The sequence below is a fragment of the Phasianus colchicus genome, chromosome 39 (genome assembly GCF_987193195.1).
Source record: "Phasianus colchicus chromosome 39, bPhaCol1.hap1.1, whole genome shotgun sequence".
NCBI classification, from domain to species: Eukaryota; Metazoa; Chordata; class Aves; order Galliformes; family Phasianidae; genus Phasianus; species Phasianus colchicus.
In genome coordinates this window covers 1,603,582-1,621,696 of record NC_143474.1, presented here as the reverse complement: position 1 = coordinate 1,621,696, position 18,115 = coordinate 1,603,582, and the positions used below count along the sequence as shown (strand labels likewise).

The window sequence follows — 18,115 nt, the reverse complement described above, 5'->3', positions numbered from 1 at the left end:
TAATTACCAGAACGACCCCAAATCCCTCTCCTCACGTTGATGATCCCCAGCCCTTCTAATTAGGGTCACCACCTCGATCCCATTTCATTAAGAGGATGACTCAGATCAGATGACCCTAATTAAGATGACGACCCTAATTAAGCCCTCTAATTATGCTAATGACCCCAGTCTACCCCATTACTGACCTTGACCCAAAGTATCCCAATGTTGAACCCAAACCCTTCCAACGCTACAACAACTCCAAATCTCTCTGGGTCATTAATGACACAGAAGATCCCAATTAAGCCCTAATTACCCTCATTACCCTAACGAACCCAGTCCCTCTAATTAGAAGAACCAACCCACTCTCTACCAGTGTTGCCCCCGACCCCGAATCTCCACAATGAAGATGAAGACCCCCGAATGAAATCAACGACCCCAAAACCCCTCCAAAATGACAACGCTGCTTTAATCCCGATCGAGTCGCCGCTTAATTAACGATTAATTATAGCAGGCAGCGGCCGAATCCGCCAAAACCAGGGACACATTGACAGCGCTGGCTTTACCAGAAGCCTTATCCACCGATTTCTGCAGCAGCTGAAGCTCCAGAGCTTCGTGTCCCACCACGCACGTGTAGACGTTCCCCGCTCCCCACTCTTCAGCCCCCACCCTTAAAAGGCTGTAAGCCACGTAAGATTCGTTTTCGGGGCTCTCAGCCATGGGGCTGGAAGTGACAGATTGACTTTGGGGGAGGGTCTGCCCGTTTTTCAACCATCTGACGAAAAATTGAGGGGGGTTGAAGCCCTGGGCCATGCAGGTGACGCTGACGCTTTGACGGTTGTTGAGTTGTTCCGTAGGGGGGGGGAAGACGTAGACTTTCGGAGGGCGGGCGTTTCCAGCTGTGATTTTTGGGGGAAAAAAGGGGGTTTTTAGGGCTCTTATAGGTTTTTGTGGCGCTATGAATTCTTACTTCCACGAGTTCCCATTTTTTTCCCCTTCTTTCCCACAATTTTCCTCTGTTTTTTACCCATTTTCCCAATTTTCATCATTTTTCCCCGTTCTCCCCCACTTCTACCCAATTTCCCCCCATTTTCCCCAATTTCGACCCCAATTTCTCATTTTTCCCTCCAATTTCCTCCAGTTCTCCCCAATTTTCCCCCATTTTTCCCTTTTCCCCCCCATTTTTCCCATTTCCCCCCCATTTTCCCACATCGACCCCAAGGAAGGGGGAAGACGTAGACTTTCGGAGGGCGGGCGTTTCCAGCTGTGATTTTGGGGGAAAAAGGGGGTTTTTTAGGGCCTTTATAGGTTTTTGTGGTGGTATGAAGTGTTAATTCCATGAGTTCCCCCTTCTTTTCCACCATTTTTTGCCCATTTTCTCCCAGTTTCCCCCATTTTCTCAGTTTTCCCAATTTTTTCCATTTTCACCCCATTTTCCCCCATTATTCCCCAATTCTACACCAATTTCCCCAGTTCTCCCCCAATTTCCTCAATTTTCTTCCAGTTCTCCCCAGTTTTCCCCAATTTCCTCCACTTCTCCTTCATTTTCCTCCATTTTTCCCATTTCCCCCCCATTTTCCCACATCGACCCCAAGGGAGGGGGAAGACGTAGACATTTGGGGGCTGGGCGTTTCCAGCTGTGATTTTGGGGGAAAAAAAGGGGTTTTTAGGGCCTTTATAGGTTATTATGATGGTATGAAGTGTTAATTCCATGAGTTCCCCCTTTTTCCCTCTTCTTTTCCACCATTTTTTGCCCATTTTCTCCCAATTTCCCCCAATTTTCCCCAATTTTCCCCATTTCCCCCCAATTTCCCCCAATTCTCTTCCAATTTTCCGCATTACCCCCCATTTTTACCCCAATTTCCCCCAATCCTCCCCCATTCCCCTCAATTTTTCCCCCAAATCCTTCCCAAATCCCTTCCCCCCACCCCAATACCCCCCCAAATTCCCCCAAAATCCCTTTCTATCACCCCAAATCACCCCAAATCTCCCCCATTTCCCCCCCAAATCCCCTCTTAATCACCCCAAATCCCCCCAGTACCCCTCATAGCCCCCCAAAAAACTTCACCCTCCATCTTCCTCAACCTCTTCTCCCCCATTTCCCCCCAATTCTCCCCATTTTCCCCCAATTCTCCCTATTTCCCCCCAATTCTCCCCCAATTCCCCCCATTTTTCCCCAAATTCCTCCCGTTATCCCCAATTATCCCCCCAAATCCGCCCCAAATCCCTTCTGATCCCCCCCAAAAATTAAAAACCAACTCACCCTCCGTCTTCTTCAAACTCTCCACCCCCATTTTCCCCAATTCTCCCCATTTCCCCACAATTCTCCCGATTTCCCCCCAACTCTCCCCATTTTTCCCCATATTCCTCCCATTATCCCCCATTATCCTCCCCAAATCACCCCAAATCCCCCTCAAATCCCCCCAAATCCCCCTCCCCAAAAAAAGAAAACGCAAAACCAACTCACCCTCCGTCTTCTTCAACCTCTCCTCCCCCATTTTCCCCAAATTCTCCCCATATTCCCCTAATTCTCCCCATTATCCACCCCAAATCACCCCAAATCTCCCCCAGATCCCCTCCGATCCTCCCCAAATCCCCCCAAATCCCCCCAAATCCCCCTCCCACCCCCTCCCCCAAAAAAGAAAACTCAAAACCAACTCACCCTCCGTCTTCTTCAACCTCTCCTCCCCCATTTTCCCCAAATTCCTCCCATTATCCCCCATTATCCTCCCCAAATCACCCCAAATCTCCCCCAGATCCCCTCCGATCCTACCCAAATCGCCCCCAAATCCCCACAAATCCCCCTCCCACCCCCCTCACCCAAAAAAGAAAACGCAAAACCAACTCACCCTCTGTCTTCTTCAACCTCTCCTCCCCCATTTTCCCCAAATTCCTCCCATTATCCCCCATTTCCCCCACATTAACCTCCCCAAATCCCCTCCGATCCTCCCGAAATCCCCCCCAAATCCCCCCAAATCCCCCCAAATCCCCCTCCCACCCCCTCCCCCAAAAAAGAAAACTCAAAACCAACTCACCCTCCGTCTTCTTCAACCTCTCCTCCCCCATATTCCCCTAATTCTCCCCATTATCCTCCCCAAATCACCCCAAATCTCCCCCAAATCCCCTCCGATCCCCCCCAAATCCCCCTCCCACCCCCCTCCCCCAAAAAAGAAAACTCAAAACCAACTCACCCTCCGTCTTCTTCAACCTCTCCTCCACCGGGAACAGCAGCTCATGGTGGTTCACCTTACAAACGTAATCCTCCCCTCGATCCCATTCGTCGGCGCACACCGAAGCCACGGCTTCCACCGTGTAGAGGCCGTTGTTCTGCAGGACCCTTTGCCCCACAGCTGTCTCCAATTTTGCCCCACTTTCTTTCCACCACGACACCTCCAAACCTTCGACGTTGGCCATGTTGCTCACCCGACACGTCAGCTTGGCTGATTTGGTGGTGAAAATGTCGACGAAGGAAGGAGGGATGACGCGGACGGTGATGTCAACCGGGTCCAGGGGCTCCACTGCAAGGGGTTTTGAAAGGAGTTGGTGAGGTTGGGGGCAACAAAATTGGGATTTTTGGTGGTTTTTCCCCCCAAAATTCAGTCTGAAAGTTTGATCTGTGGTTAAATTCCAAAAAAAGTTGGGTTTCATGGGACAAAAATTGGGATTCTTGGGGTATTTTCCCCCCTAAACTAAAGCGGTGGTTGAATTTGTGCTCCTATCCCCAAAAAAGTTGGGTTTCATGGGACCAAATCCGGGTTTTTTAGGGTTTTATCTCCCAAAATGAAAGCTTGTGGGAGAATGTGGGGTGCTATCCCAAAAAAGTTGGGTTTCATGGGACCAAAACTCTGATTTTTGGGGTATTTTTCACCCCAAATGAAGGCGTGAGGTAGAATGCGTGGTTCTATCCCAAAAAAAGTTGGGTTTGGTGGCACCAAAGTTGGGATTTTTAGGGTATTTTTCACCCAAAATGAAAGCTGTGATAGAATGTGGGGTGCTATCCCCAAAAAGTTGGGTTTCATGGGACCAAAACTCAGGTTTTTATCCCCCAAAATGAAAATGTCGACGAAGGAAGGAGGGATGACGCGGACGGTGATGTCAACCGGGTCCAGGGGCTCCACTGCAAGGGGTTTTGAAAGGAGTTGGTGAGGTTGAAGGCACTAAAAATCCCATTTTTCTTCTTTTGGTTCCCCAGAACTAAAGGTGATGGAAGAAATTGAGGTGGTATTCTGAAAAAGTTGGGTTTCATGCGACCAAAACTCTGATTTTTAGAGTATTTTTCACCCTAAATGAAGGCGTGAGGTAGAATGCGTGGTTCTATCCCAAAAAAGTTGGGTTTCATGGCAGCAAAGTTGGGATTTTTAGGGTATTTTTCACCCAAAATGAAAGCTTGTGGGAGAATGCGTGGTGCTATCCCCAAAAAGTTGGGTTTCATGGGACCAAAACTCAGGTTTTTATCCCCCAAAATGAAAATGTCGACGAAGGAAGGAGAGATGATGTTGGGGGTCTCCGCTGCAAGGGGTTTTGAAAGGAGTTGGTGAGGTTGGGGGCAACAAAATTGGGATTTTTGGTGGTTTTTCTCCTAAAAATTTAGTCTGAAACTTTTATCTGTGGTTAAATTCCAAAAAAAGTTGGGTTTCATGGGACAAAAATTGGGATTTTTGGGGTTTTTTCCCCCAAAACCAAAGCAATGGTTGAATTTGTGCACCTATCCCCAAAAGAAGTTGGGTTTGGTGGCACCAAAGTTGGGATTTTTAGCAATTTTTCCCCAAATCACGACACGAAATCATTTCTATGCCCTTCCAAACCAAAATTATGGATTCTCCGACCCCCAAAAACCCCAAATTTCCCCCCAAAAAAGAGGCAGAGCAAAAACCCACGTCCGCACTCCATCCTCTTGCTGCTGTTCCTCATCTCCCCACATTTGGTGGCCCCAAAATCAAGATTTTTGGCAATTCTCCCCCAAAACTCAACACAAAGCTGCATCTACCCCCTTCCAAACCAAAATTATGGATTCTCCGACCCCAAAAAACCCCAAATTTCCCCCAAAAAAAGAGGCAGAACAAAAACTCACGCCCGCACTCCATCCTCTTGCTGCCGTTCCTCATCTCCCCACATTTGGTGGCCCCAAAATCAAGATTTTTGGCAATTCTCCCCCAAAACTCAACACAAAGCTGCATCTACGCCCTTCCAAACCAAAATTATGGATTCTCCGACCCCAAAAAACCCCAAATTTCCCCCAAAAAAGAGGCAGAACAAAAACTCACGCCCGCACTCCATCCTCTTGCTGCTGTTCCTCATCTCATCACATTTGGTGGCCCCAAAATTGGGATTTTTAGCAATTCTTTTCCAAATCTCGACATGAAATCATTTCTATGCCCTTCCAAACCAAAATTATGGATTCTCCAACCCCAAAAACCCCCAAATTTCCCCCAAAAAAGAGGCAGAGCAAAAACTCACGTCCGCACTCCATCCTCTTGCTGCTGTTCCTCATCTCCCCACATTTGGTGGCCCCAAAATCAGGATTTGGGGCAAATTTGCCCCAAAATTCACCACAAAACTGCATCTACCCCCTTCCTAACCAAAATTATGGATTCTCCGACCCCAAAAAACCCCAAATTTCCCCCAAAAAAAGAGGCAGAGCAAAAACTCACGCCCGCACTCCATCCTCTTGCTGCTGTTCCTCATCTCCCCACATTTCGTGGCCCCAAAATCAGGATTTGGGGGAATTTTGCCGCAAAACTCACCACAAAACTGCATCTACCCCCTTTCTAACCAAAATTATGGCTTCTCCGACCCCAAAAAACCCCAAATTTCCCCCCAAAAAAGAGGCAGAACAAAAACTCACGCCCGCACTCCATCCTCTTGCTGCCGTTCCTCATCTCCCCACATTTGGTGGCCCCAAAATCAAGATTTTTGGCAATTCTCCCCCAAAACTCAACACAAAGCTGCATCTACCCCCTTCCAAACCAAAATTATGGATTCTCCGACCCCAAAAAACCCCAAATTTCCCCCAAAAAAGAGGCAGAACAAAAACTCACGCCCGCACTCCATCCTCTTGCTGCTGTTCCTCATCTCATCACATTTGGTGGCCCCAAAATTGGGATTTTTAGCAATTCTTTTCCAAATCTCGACATGAAATCATTTCTATGCCCTTCCAAACCAAAATTATGGATTCTCCAACCCCAAAAACCCCCAAATTTCCCCCAAAAAAGAGGCAGAGCAAAAACTCACGCCCGCACTCCATCCTCTTGCTGCTGTTCCTCATCTCCCCACATTTGGTGGCCCCAAATTTGGGATTTTTGGCAATTTTTCCCCAAAACTCAACACAAAACCACATCTACCCCCTTCCAAACCAAAATTATGGATTCTCCGACCCCAAAAACCCCCAAATTTCCCCCAAAAAAGAGGCAGAGCAAAAACTCACGCCCGCACTCCATCCTCTTGCTGCTGTTCCTCATCTCCCCACATTTCGTGGCCCCAAAATCAGGATTTGGGGGAATTTTGCCGCAAAACTCACCACAAAACCGCATCTACCCCCTTTCTAACCAAAATTATGGCTTCTCCGACCCCAAAAAACCCCAAATTTCCCCCCAAAAAAGAGGCAGAACAAAAACTCACGCCCGCACTCCATCCTCTTGCTGCCGTTCCTCATCTCCCCACATTTGGTGGCCCCAAAATCAAGATTTTTGGCAATTCTCCCCCAAAACTCAACACAAAGCTGCATCTACCCCCTTCCAAACCAAAATTATGGATTCTCCGACCCCAAAAAACCCCAAATTTCCCCCAAAAAAGAGGCAGAACAAAAACTCACGCCCGCACTCCATCCTCTTGCTGGTGTTCCTCATCTCCCCATCCACGAGGCAGCTGAAGGTGACCCCCGCCTCCCATTCGCTTTCGGTGACGCCGACTCGACTCTCGGCCACCGTTTCGGTGCCGGCGTTGGCGACGGTGACGCCGCTTCCGGGAATGGCGACGCCATTTTTGTACCACGTGACCTCGGTGGGTCGATGACGGCCGCGGGTTTGGCAAAGGATGGAAGCGTTGCGGAAAGGACCTTCGAAATCTTCTCGGGATGGAGGGTGGATGGTGAGGAGAAGAGGGGAGGGAGGGTAGGGGGGGGAACCTGGATGGAGAGGAAGGGGTTAATAGGGTGAGGTGGGTGGGCTACTGAGAAGGGGGGGGTGGCTACTAAGGGATGGGGGGCAGCAGGAGGTGGTTTGGGGCCACCAGGAGGTGATGGAGGACCACCAAGAGGTGGGTTGGGGCCACCAAGAGGTGGGTTGGGGCCACCAGGAGGTGATGGAGGGCCACCAGGAGGTGATAAAGGGCCACCAAGAGGTGGGTTGGGGCCACCAGGAGGTGATGGAGGGCCACCAGGAAGTGATGGAAGACCACCAGGAGGTGATGGAGGACCACCAAGAGGTGGTTTGTGGCCACCAGGAGGTGATGGAGGACCACTAGGAGGTGATGGAGGACCACCAAGAGGTGGTTTGGGGCCACCAAGAGGTGATGGAGGGCCACCAAGAGGTGATGTAGGACAACCAGGAGGTGATAAAGGGCCACCAGGAGGTGGTTTGGGGCCACCAGGAGGTGATGGAGGACCACCAGGAAGTGATGGAGGACCACCAGGAGGTGGGTTGGGGCCACCAGGAGGTGATGGAGGACCAGCAGGAGGTGATGGACGACCAGCAGGAGGTGGTTTGGGGCCACCAAGAGGTGATGGAGGACCACCAAGAGGTGGGTTGGGGCCACCAGGAGGTGATGGAGGGCCACCAGGAAGTGATGGAAGACCACCAGAAGGTGGTTTGGGGTGGCTACTAAAGGGTAGGGGGGCAGCAGGAGGTGGTTTGGGGCCACCAGGAGGTGATGGAGGACCACTAGGAGCTCATGGAGGACCACCAGGAGGTGGTTTGGGGCAACCAGGAGGTGATGGAGGACCACCAAGAGGTGATGGGGTGGCTACTAAGGGATGGAGGACAACAGGAGGTGGTTTGGGGCCACCAGGAGGTGATGGAGGACCACCAGGAGGTGATGAAGGGCCACCAGAAGGTGGTTTGGGGCCACTGAGAGGTGATGGAGGGCCACCAGGAGGTGGTTTGGGGCCACCAGGAGGTGATGGAGGACCACCAGGAGGTGGTGGGGTGGCTACTAAGGGATGGAGGGCCACCAGGAGGTGGTTTGGGGCCACTAAGGGGTCATAGGGGGCCATCAAGAGAATATAAGTGGCCACCAAGAGGAGATAGGGGGCGACTAAGAGATGGAGAGCCACCAAGATGAGGTTGTGGGTGGCTAAGGGATGGAGGGCCAGCAAGGGATGGAGGGCCAGCAAGAGGTGGGGGGTGGCCACTAATGGAGTTGGTGGGCCACCAAGTGGAGATTGAGGGCCACCAAGAGAAGTTGGAGGACCACCAAGAGGAGTTGGAGGACCACAAGGAGTTTGAGGGCCACCAAGGGATGGAGGCCCACCAAGAGGAGTTGGTGGGCCACCAAGTGATGGAGGGCCTCTGAGAGCCACCAAGTGGAGGTGTTGGGCCATTAAAGCATCCCAGATGGCCACCAAGAGTTGGAGGACCAGCAAGGGGATTTGGAGGACCACCAAGTGATGGAGGCCAACCAAGAAGAGTTGGAGGGCCACCAAGGGATGGAAGCCCACCAAGAGGAGTTGGTGGGCCACCAAGTGACAGAAGGCCACTGAAAGCCACCAAGTGGAGGTGTTGGGCCACTAAAGCATCCCAGATGGCCACCAAGAGTTGGAGGACCACCAAGGCATGTTGGAGGCCCACCAAGAAGAGTTGGTGGGCCACCAAGTGACGGAGAGCCACCAAGTGGAGTTTTTGGGCCAGTAAATCATCCCAGATGGCCACCAAGAGTTGGAGGACCACCAAGGTGAGTTGGAGGACCACCAAGTGTTGGAGGCCAACCAAGAAGAGTTGGAGGGCCACCAAGGGATGGAAGCTCACCAAGAGGAGTTGGAGGGCCACCAAGTGACGGAGAGCCACCAAGTGGAGTTTTTGGGCCAGTAAATCATCCCAGATGGCCACCAAGAGTTGGAGGACCACCAAGGCGTGTTGGAGGCCCACCAAGAAGAGTTGGAGGGCCACCAAGGGATGGAAGCCCACCAAGAAGAGTTGGTGGGCCACCACGTGACGGAGAGACACCAAGTGGAGTTTTTGGGCCAGTAAAGCATCCCAGATGGCCACCAAGAGTTGGAGGACCACCAAGGCGTGTTGGAGGACCACCAAGTGTTGGAGGCCCACCAAGAAGAGTTGGAGGGCCACCAAGGGATGGAAGCCCACCAAGAGGAGTTGGTGGGCCACCAAGTGACAGAAGGCCAATGAAAGCCACAAAGTGGAGGTGTTGGGCCACTAAAGCATCCCAGATGGCCACCAAGCGTTGGAGGACCACCAAGGCATGTTGGAGGACTACCAAGAAGAGTTGGAGGGCCACCAAGGGATGGAAGCCCACCAAGAAGAGTTGGTGGGCCACCACGTGACGGAGAGACACCAAGTGGAGTTTTTGGGCCAGTAAAGCATCCCAGATGGCCACCAAGAGTTGGAGGACCACCAAGGCATGTTGGAGGCCCACCAAGAAGAGTTGGAGGGCCACCAAGGGATGGAAGCCCACCAAGAGGAGTTGGAGGATCACCAAGGGGAGTTGGAGACCACCAACACTTGGAGATCCAACATGAGGAGTTGGTGGGCCACCGAGGGCCACCAAGTGGATTTCTTGGGCCACTAAAGCATCCCAGATGGCCACCAAGAGTCGGAGGACCACCAAGGCATGTTGGAGGACCACCAAGAAGAGTTGGAGGGCCACCAAGGGATGGAAGCCCACCAAGAGGAGTTGGTGGGCCAGCAAGTGAGGGAGAGCCACCAATTGGAGTTTTTGGGCCAGTAAATCATCCCAGATGGCCACCAAGAGTTGGAGGACCACCAAGGCGTGTTGGAGGACCACCAAGTGTTGGAGGACTACCAAGAAGAGTTGGAGGGCCACCAAGTGATGGAGGCCCACCAAGAAGAGTTGGAGGACCACCAAGGGATGGAAGCCCACCAAGAGGAGTTGGTGGGCCACCAAGTGACAGAAGGCCAATGAAAGCCACAAAGTGGAGGTGTTGGGCCAGTAAAGCATCCCAGATGGCCACCAAGAGTTGGAGGACCACCAAGGGGATTTGGAGGACCACCAAGTGATGGAGGCCAACCAAGAAGAGTTGGAGGGCCACCAAGGGATGGAAGCCCACCAAGAGGAGTTGGAGGGCCACAAAGACTTGGAGATCCGTCCAGAGGAGTTGGTGGGCCACCGAGGGCCACCAAGTGGATTTCTTGGGCCACTAAAGCATCCCAGATGGCCACCAAGAGTTGGAGGACCACCAAGGCATGTTGGAGGACTACCAAGAAGAGTTGGAGGGCCACCAAGGGATGGAAGCCCACCAAGAAGAGTTGGTGGGCCACCACGTGACGGAGAGCCACCAAATGGAGTTTTTGGGCCACCAAAACACCACGGATGGCCACGAAAAGTCGGAGAAGCTCCCATCCCACCCCCACCCCAACTTCTCACCAGGATTTCGGAGGATGAGCTCAGCGTTGCCCCGTGGATGAACGGCTCGGCAGCGGAAGGGTTGCTTCTCTTTTCCTTCAGTTTGGGTCATTTGGAGACGACTGGTAGCCCGGTAGCCACGACCAGAACTGAAGGTAGAACCGAAATCTAAAGCGGTGACGCTTCGGTTGGAGGAATCAAACCAGGAAAAGCTGATGGTGTTGGGTTGGAAGTTGAAGGCGGCGCAGCCGATGGTGTAGAGAGAAGCCGAGGGGGAGCAGGGAACCAAGGGGTAGAGGACAGGAGCCGAGGGGGAGGAGGAGCCTGGAGGGGGGGGGGAAGAAAAAAAATAGGAGAAAAATGAGAAAATTGAGAAAATCGGGGGATTTGGGGGGGAGATTGGGGAAAATGAGGGGTTTTTGGGGGGAAACTGGGGGGGGAAATTGGGGGTTTTGGGGGGGAGATTGGGGAAAATGAGGGGTTTTCGGGGGGTGTTTGGGGGGAAGCTGGGGGATTTGGGGGGAAATTGGGGGATCTGGGGGGAAACTGGGGGGTTTGGGGGGAAAATTGGGGAAAATGAGGGGTTTTTGGGGGGAAACTGGGGGATTTTGGGGGGGAAATTGGGAGATGTGGGGGGAAATTGGGGGATGTGGGGGGGAAACTGGGGGGTTTGGGGGGAAATTGGGGAAAATGAGGGGTTTTCGGGGGGAAACTGGGGGATTTCTTGGGGGAAATTGGGAGATGTGGGGGGAAATTGGGAGATCTGGGGGGAAACTGGGGGATCTGGGGGGAAATTGGGGGATTTGGGGGGGAGATTGGGGAAAATGAGGGGTTTTGGGGGGGAAACTGGGTGATTTTGGGCGGGAAATTGGGAGATGTGGGGGGAAATTGGGAGATGTGGGGGGGAAATTGGGGGATCTGGGGGGGAAATTGGGGGGTTTGGGGGGAAATAGGGGAAAATGAGGGGTTTTCGGGGGGAAACTGGGGGATTTTGGGGGGGAAATTGGGAGATGTGGGGGGAAATTGGGGGATTTGGGGGGGAAACTGGGGGATCTGGGGGGGAAATTGGGGGATTTGGGGGGAAACTGGGAGGTTTGGGGGGAAATTGGGGAAAATGAGGGGTTTTTGGGGGGAAACTGGGGGATTTTTGGGGGGAAATTGGGAGATCTGGGGGGAAATTGGGGGATTTGGGGGGGAGATTAGGGAAAATGAGGGGTTTTGGGGGGGTGATTAGGGGGAAAACGGGGGATTTGGGGGGGAAATTGGGGGATCTGGGGGGAAATTGGGGGGATTTGGGGGAAAAATAGGGGATTACTGGGGCAAATTGGGGGATTTTGGGGGGAGATCAGACATTTTTTGGGGGGAAATCAGACATTTTTTTGGGGGAAATGGGATATTGGGGGGAAATCGGGGGATTTGGGGGGGAAATCGGGGGATTTTGGAGGGAAACTGAGGGACTGGAGGTTTTTGGAGGGAAAATGGGGGAATTTGGGGGGAAATCGGGGGATTTGGGGAGGAAATCAGACATTTTTGGGGGGAAAATCGGGGGATTTTGGAGGGAAATTGGGAGACTGGAAGTTTTTTGGGGAAAATGGGGGAATTTGGGGGGAAATCGGGGGATTTTGCGGGGAAATCGGGGAGACTGGAGGTTTTTTTGGGGAAATGGGGCATTTGGGGAGGAAATCAGACATTTTTGGGGGGAAAATTGGGGGATTCTGGAGGGAAATTGGGAGACTGGAAGTTTTTTGGAAGGAAAATGGGGGAATTTGGGGGGAAATCGGGGGATTTTGGAGGGAAATCGGGGGACTGTAGGATTTTGGAGGGAAAATGGGGAAATTTGGGGGGAAATCGGACATTTTTGGAGGGAAATTGGGGGACGGGAGTTTTTTGGAGGAAATGGGGGATTTTGGGAGGAAATCAGACATTTTTGGGGGGAAAATCGGGGGATTCTGGAGGGAAATTGGGAGACTGGAGGTTTTTGGGGGGAAAATGGGGGAATTTGGGGGGAAATCGGACATTTTTGGAGGGAAATTGGGGGACGGGAGTTTTTGGGGGGAAAATGGGGGAATTTGGGGGGAAATCAGGGGATTTTGGAGGGAAATTGGGGGACTGGAGTTTTTTTGGAGGGAAAATGGGGGAATTTGGGGGGAAATTGGTGGATTTTGGAGGGAAATTGGGAGACTGGAAGTTTTTGGAGGGAAAATGGGGGAATTTGGGGGGAAATCAGACATTTTTGGGGGGAAAATCGGGGGATTCTGGAGGGAAATTGGGGGGCTGGAGTTTTTTGGAGGGAAAATGGGGGAATTTGGGGGGAAATTGGTGGATTTTGGGGGGAAATTGGGAGACTGGAAGTTTTTTGGGGGGAAAATGGGGGATTTTGGGGGGAAATCGGGGGATTCTGGAGGGAAATTGGGGGGTTGGAGGTTTTTGGGGTGAAAATGGGGGAATTTGGGGGGAAATCAGACATTTTTGGAGGGAAATTGGGGGACGGGAGTTTTTTGGAGGGAAAATGGGGGAATTTGGAGGGAAATCAGGGGGTTTTGGGGGGAAATCGGGGGATTTTGGGGGGAAATTGGGGGATTTTGGGGGGAAATCGGGGGAAAAAGGGGGAAGTGAGTTGGGGGCGGGTCTGTACTGGTTTGTACTGGTTTGTACTGGTCTGTAATGGTCTGCACTGGTCTGTACTGGTCTATAATGGTCACGACTGGTCCATAATGGTTTGTACTGGTCTATAATGATTACTACTGGTCTGTACTGGTCAGTAACGGTTTATACTGGTCTATACTGGTCCATACTGGTCCATACTGGTCCATACCAACACCAGCACCAGTAAGAACCAGTACAGCTCCCAGTAACCCCATACTGGTTCATACTGGTTTATACTGGTACATATAAAGATCCCGGTGCCCCCCATACTGGTTCATACTGGTCCATACTGGTCCGCACTGGTCCATACTGGTCCAGCACCAGTACAACCCAGTACAGCTCCCAGTAACCCTATACTGGTCCATACTGGTCTGTACTGGTCTATACTGGTTTGTACTGGTCTATACTGGTCGCAGTGTACCCATAATGGTCCATACTGGTCCATACTGGTCCATACTGGTCCCAGCACCAGTACAAACCAGTACAGCTCCCAGTAACTCCACACTGACCCATACTGGTCCATACTGGTCCATAATGGACCCAGCACCAGTAAGAACCAGTACAGTTTCCCAGTGACCCCATACTGGTCCGTACTGGTTTATACTGGTCCCAGCACCAGTAAGAACCAGTACAGCTCCCAGTAACCCTATACTGGTCCATACTGGTCCCAGCACCAGTACAAACCAGTACAAACCAGTACAGCTCCCAGTACCCCCATACTGGTCCGTATAGCTGCCAGTACCCCCATACTGGTCCATACTGGTCCATACTGGTCTGTACTGTTCCTTACTGGTTTCAGCACCAGTACAGCTCCCAGTGCCCCATACTGGTCCATACTGGTTCATACTGGTCCGTACTGGGCCATACTGGTCTATACTGTTCCCAGCACCAGTACAAACCAGTACAGCTCCCAGTACACCCATGCTGGTCTATACTGGTCTATACTGGTCCATACTATTCCCAGCACCAGTACAGACCAGTACCACTCCCAGTAACCCCATACTGGTCCATACTGGTCCATACTGGTCCGTACTGGTCCCAGCACCAGTACAAACCAGTACAGCTGCCGGTACACCCATACTGGTCCATACTGGTCCATACTGGTCCGTACTGGTCCCAGCACCAGTACAAACCAGTACAGCTCCCGGTACACCTGTACTGGTCTGTACTGGTCTGTACTGGTCCCAGTGCAACCATACTGGTCTATGCTGGTCCGTACTGGTCCGTTCCAGTGCCTGCACCAGTACAAACCAGTACAGCTGCGAGTACCCCCATACTGGTCCATACTGGTCCATACTGGTCCGTACTGGTCCCAGCACCAGTACAAACCAGTACAGCTGCCGGTACCCCCATTCTGGTCCATACTGGTTTGTACTGGTCGGTACTGGTCCCAATACACCCGTACTAGCCTATACTGGTCCATACTGGTCTGTAGCAGTACCAGCACCAGTACAAACCAGTACAGCTCCCAGTACCCCCATACTGGTCCATACTGGTCCGTACTGGTCCGTACTGGTCCCAGTGCACCCATACTGGTCCATACTGGTCCATACTGGTCTGTACCAGTACCAGCACCAGTACAAACCAGTACAGCTGCCGGTACCCCCATTCTGGTCCATACTGGTTTGTACTGGTCGGTACTGGTCCCAATACACCCGTACTAGCCTATACTGGTCCATACTGGTCTGTAGCAGTACCAGCACCAGTACAAACCAGTACAGCTCCCAGTACCCCCATACTGGTCCATACTGGTCCGTACTGGTCCGTACTGGTCCCAGTGCACCCATACTGGTCCATACTGGTCCATACTGGTCTGTACCAGTACCAGCACCAGTACAAACCAGTACAGCTGCCGGTACCCCCATTCTGGTCCATACTGGTTTGTACTGGTCGGTACTGGTCCCAATACACCCGTACTAGCCTATACTGGTCCATACTGGTCTGTAGCAGTACCAGCACCAGTACAAACCAGTACAGCTCCCGGTACACCCATACTGGTCCATACTGGTCCATATTGGTCTGTACTGGTCCCAGTGCACCCATACTGGTCCATACTGGTCCGTACTGGTCCGTAGCAGAACCAGCACCAGTACAAACCAGTACCTTTCCCAGTACACCCATACTGGTCTATACTGGTCCATACTGGTCCGTAGCAGTACCAGCACCAGTACAAACCAGTACAGCTCCCGGTACACCCATACTGGTCCATACTGGTCCATACTGGTCCGTACCATTACCGGCACCAGTACAAACCAGTACAGCTTCCCGTACACCAGTACTGGTGTATACTGGTCGGTACTGGCTTGTACTCGTCCCAGTTGACCCGTACTGGTCCTTACTGGTCCCTACTGGTCAGTGCCAGTACCAGCACCAGTACAAACCAGTACAGCTGCCAGTACACCCATACTGGTCTATACTGGTCCGTACTGGTCTGTATCAGTACCAGCACCAGTACAAACCAGTACAGCTGCCGGTAGCCCCATACTGGTCCATACTGGTCCATAGTGATCCCTGCACCAGTACAAACCAGTACAGCTGCCGGTACACCCGTACTGGTCCATACTGGTCCATACTGGTCTGTACCAGTACCAGCACCAGTACAAACCAGTACAGCTCCAGGTACCCCCATACTGGTCCATACTGGTCCATACTGGCCCGCACTGGTCCCAGCACCAGTACAAACCAGTACAGCTCCAGGTACCCCCATACTGGTCCATACTGGTCCATACTGGTCCGTACTGGTCCCAGTGCACCCGTACTGGTCCATACTGGTTGGTACTGGTCTGTACCAGTACCAGCACCATTACAAACCAGTACAGCTGCCGGTACCCCCATACTGGTCCATACTGGTCCATACTGGTCTGTACTGGTCCCAGCACCAGTACAAACCAGTACAGCTCCCGGTACACCCATACTGGTCCATACTGGTCCGTACTGGTCCGTACTGGTCCCAGTGCATCCATACTGGTTTATACTGGTCCGTAGCAGTTCCAGCACCAGTACAAACCAGCACAGCTCCAGGTACCCCCATACTGGTCCATACTGGTCCATACTGGTCCATACTGGTCCGTACTGTTCGCAGCACCAGTACAAACCAGTACAGCTGCCCATACACCAGTACTGGTCCATACTGGTCCGTACTGGCTTGTACTGGTCCCTGTTGACCCGTACTGGTCCATACTGGTCCATACTGGTCCGTACTGGTCCCAGCACCAGTACAAACCAGTACAGCTCCCGGTACACCCATACTGGTCCATTCTGGTCCATACTGGTCCATACTGGTCCCAGTGCACCCATACTGGTCCATACTGGTCTGTACTGGTCCGTAGCAGAACCAGCACCAGTACAAACCAGTACCTTTCCCAGTACACCCATACTGGTCTATACTGGTCCATACTGGTCTGTACTGGTCCCAGCACCAGTACAAACCAGTACAGCTGCCGGTACACCCATACTGGTCCATACTGGTCCATACTGGTCCATACTGGTCCGTACTGGTCTGTACCAGTACCAGCACCAGTACAAACCAGTACAGCTGCCGGTAGCCCCATACTGGTCCATACTGGTCCATAGTGGTTCCAGCACTGGTACAAACCAGTACAGCTGCCGGTACACCCGTACTGGTCTGTACTGGTCCATACTGGTCAATTCCAGTACCAGCACCGGTACGAACCAGTACAGCTCCCGGTACACCCGTACTGGTCCATACTGGTTCGTACTGGTCTGTACTGGTCCCAGTGCACCCATACTGGTCCGTACTGGTCCATACTGGTCTATACCAGTACCAGCACCAGTACAAACCAGTACAGCTGCCGGTACACCCGTACTGGTCCATACTGGTCCATACTGGTCCATACTGGTCCGTACTGGTCCCAGCACCAGTACAAACCAGTACAGCTGCGAGTACCCCCATACTGGTCCATACTGGTTTGTACTGGTCCATACTGGTCCATACTGTCACCATGGCCCCGTAGCTCCCCCTCGTTCACATTCATTAACCCCATCAATTAACCGCATTAATTAACCGCATTAATTAGTCCCGTTAATTAACCCCATCCATAAACCGCATTAATTAACCCCATTAATTAATCCCGTTAATTAAGGCCATTCATTAACCCCAATAATCGCTTCCGATCGTTAATTAACGCCATTAATAACCACCGCCCGTTCCTTAATGAAGCCCCAAAATCCAATTAATAATTGGCGATTAGGGCTATTAGGGCTAATCGCTTAACGATCGGCATTAATTAGTGCTAATTATCAGCGGGAAATGAGTCTTAATGACTCCAAATTTGGGGGAGGTTTGGGGGTCGTTTGGTTCTAAAATCCCAATTAATTATTTTCTCTATTTCCCCCCTAATATTTGCTAATTAATTAACTCCCGTCATTTCTGTCGGTTCTTAATTACTATCGAATCCCAATTAGCCCGATTATTTCTAATTATTTCCATTATTTTCTTATTATTTCTCATTAGTTCTCATTATTCCTAATTATTTCTAATTATTTTCCGATTATTTCTCATTAGTTCCCATTATTTCTAATTATTTCTAATTAATTCCTATTATTTCTAATTATTTTCATTATTTTCCGATCATTTCTCATTATTTCTAATTATTTCTAATTATTTCCATTATTTGCCGATTAATTTCCCATTGTTTCTGATTATTTCTAATTATTTCTCATTATTTCCATTAATTTCCGATTATTTCTGATTATTTCTCATTATTTCTAATTATTTCTAATTATTTTCATTATTTTCCCACTATTTCTCGATTATTTCTCATTATTTCTCATTATTTCCATTAATTTCCGATTATTTCTCATTATTTCTAATTATTTCCAATTATTTCCATTATTTTCCGATTATTTCCATTATTTCTCATTAATTCCATTATTTTCCGATTATTTCTGATTATTTCTAATTATTTCCAATTATTTCCATTATTTTCCGATCAAT

General features: G+C 51.0%; 1 gene segment (V, D, J or C); it reads right to left on the bottom strand.

The window, feature by feature from the left end:
* The window catches only part of LOC149913307 (Ig mu chain C region-like), a 32,672-nt gene that overhangs the window by 10,250 nt on the left and 4,307 nt on the right, over window positions 1-18,115 (bottom strand). The window contains 4 exon segments of the C gene segment in view: window positions 546-878; window positions 3,171-3,497; window positions 6,791-7,102; window positions 10,534-10,836. Of these exon segments, the coding sequence occupies window positions 546-878; window positions 3,171-3,497; window positions 6,791-7,102; window positions 10,534-10,624 (1,063 nt within the window).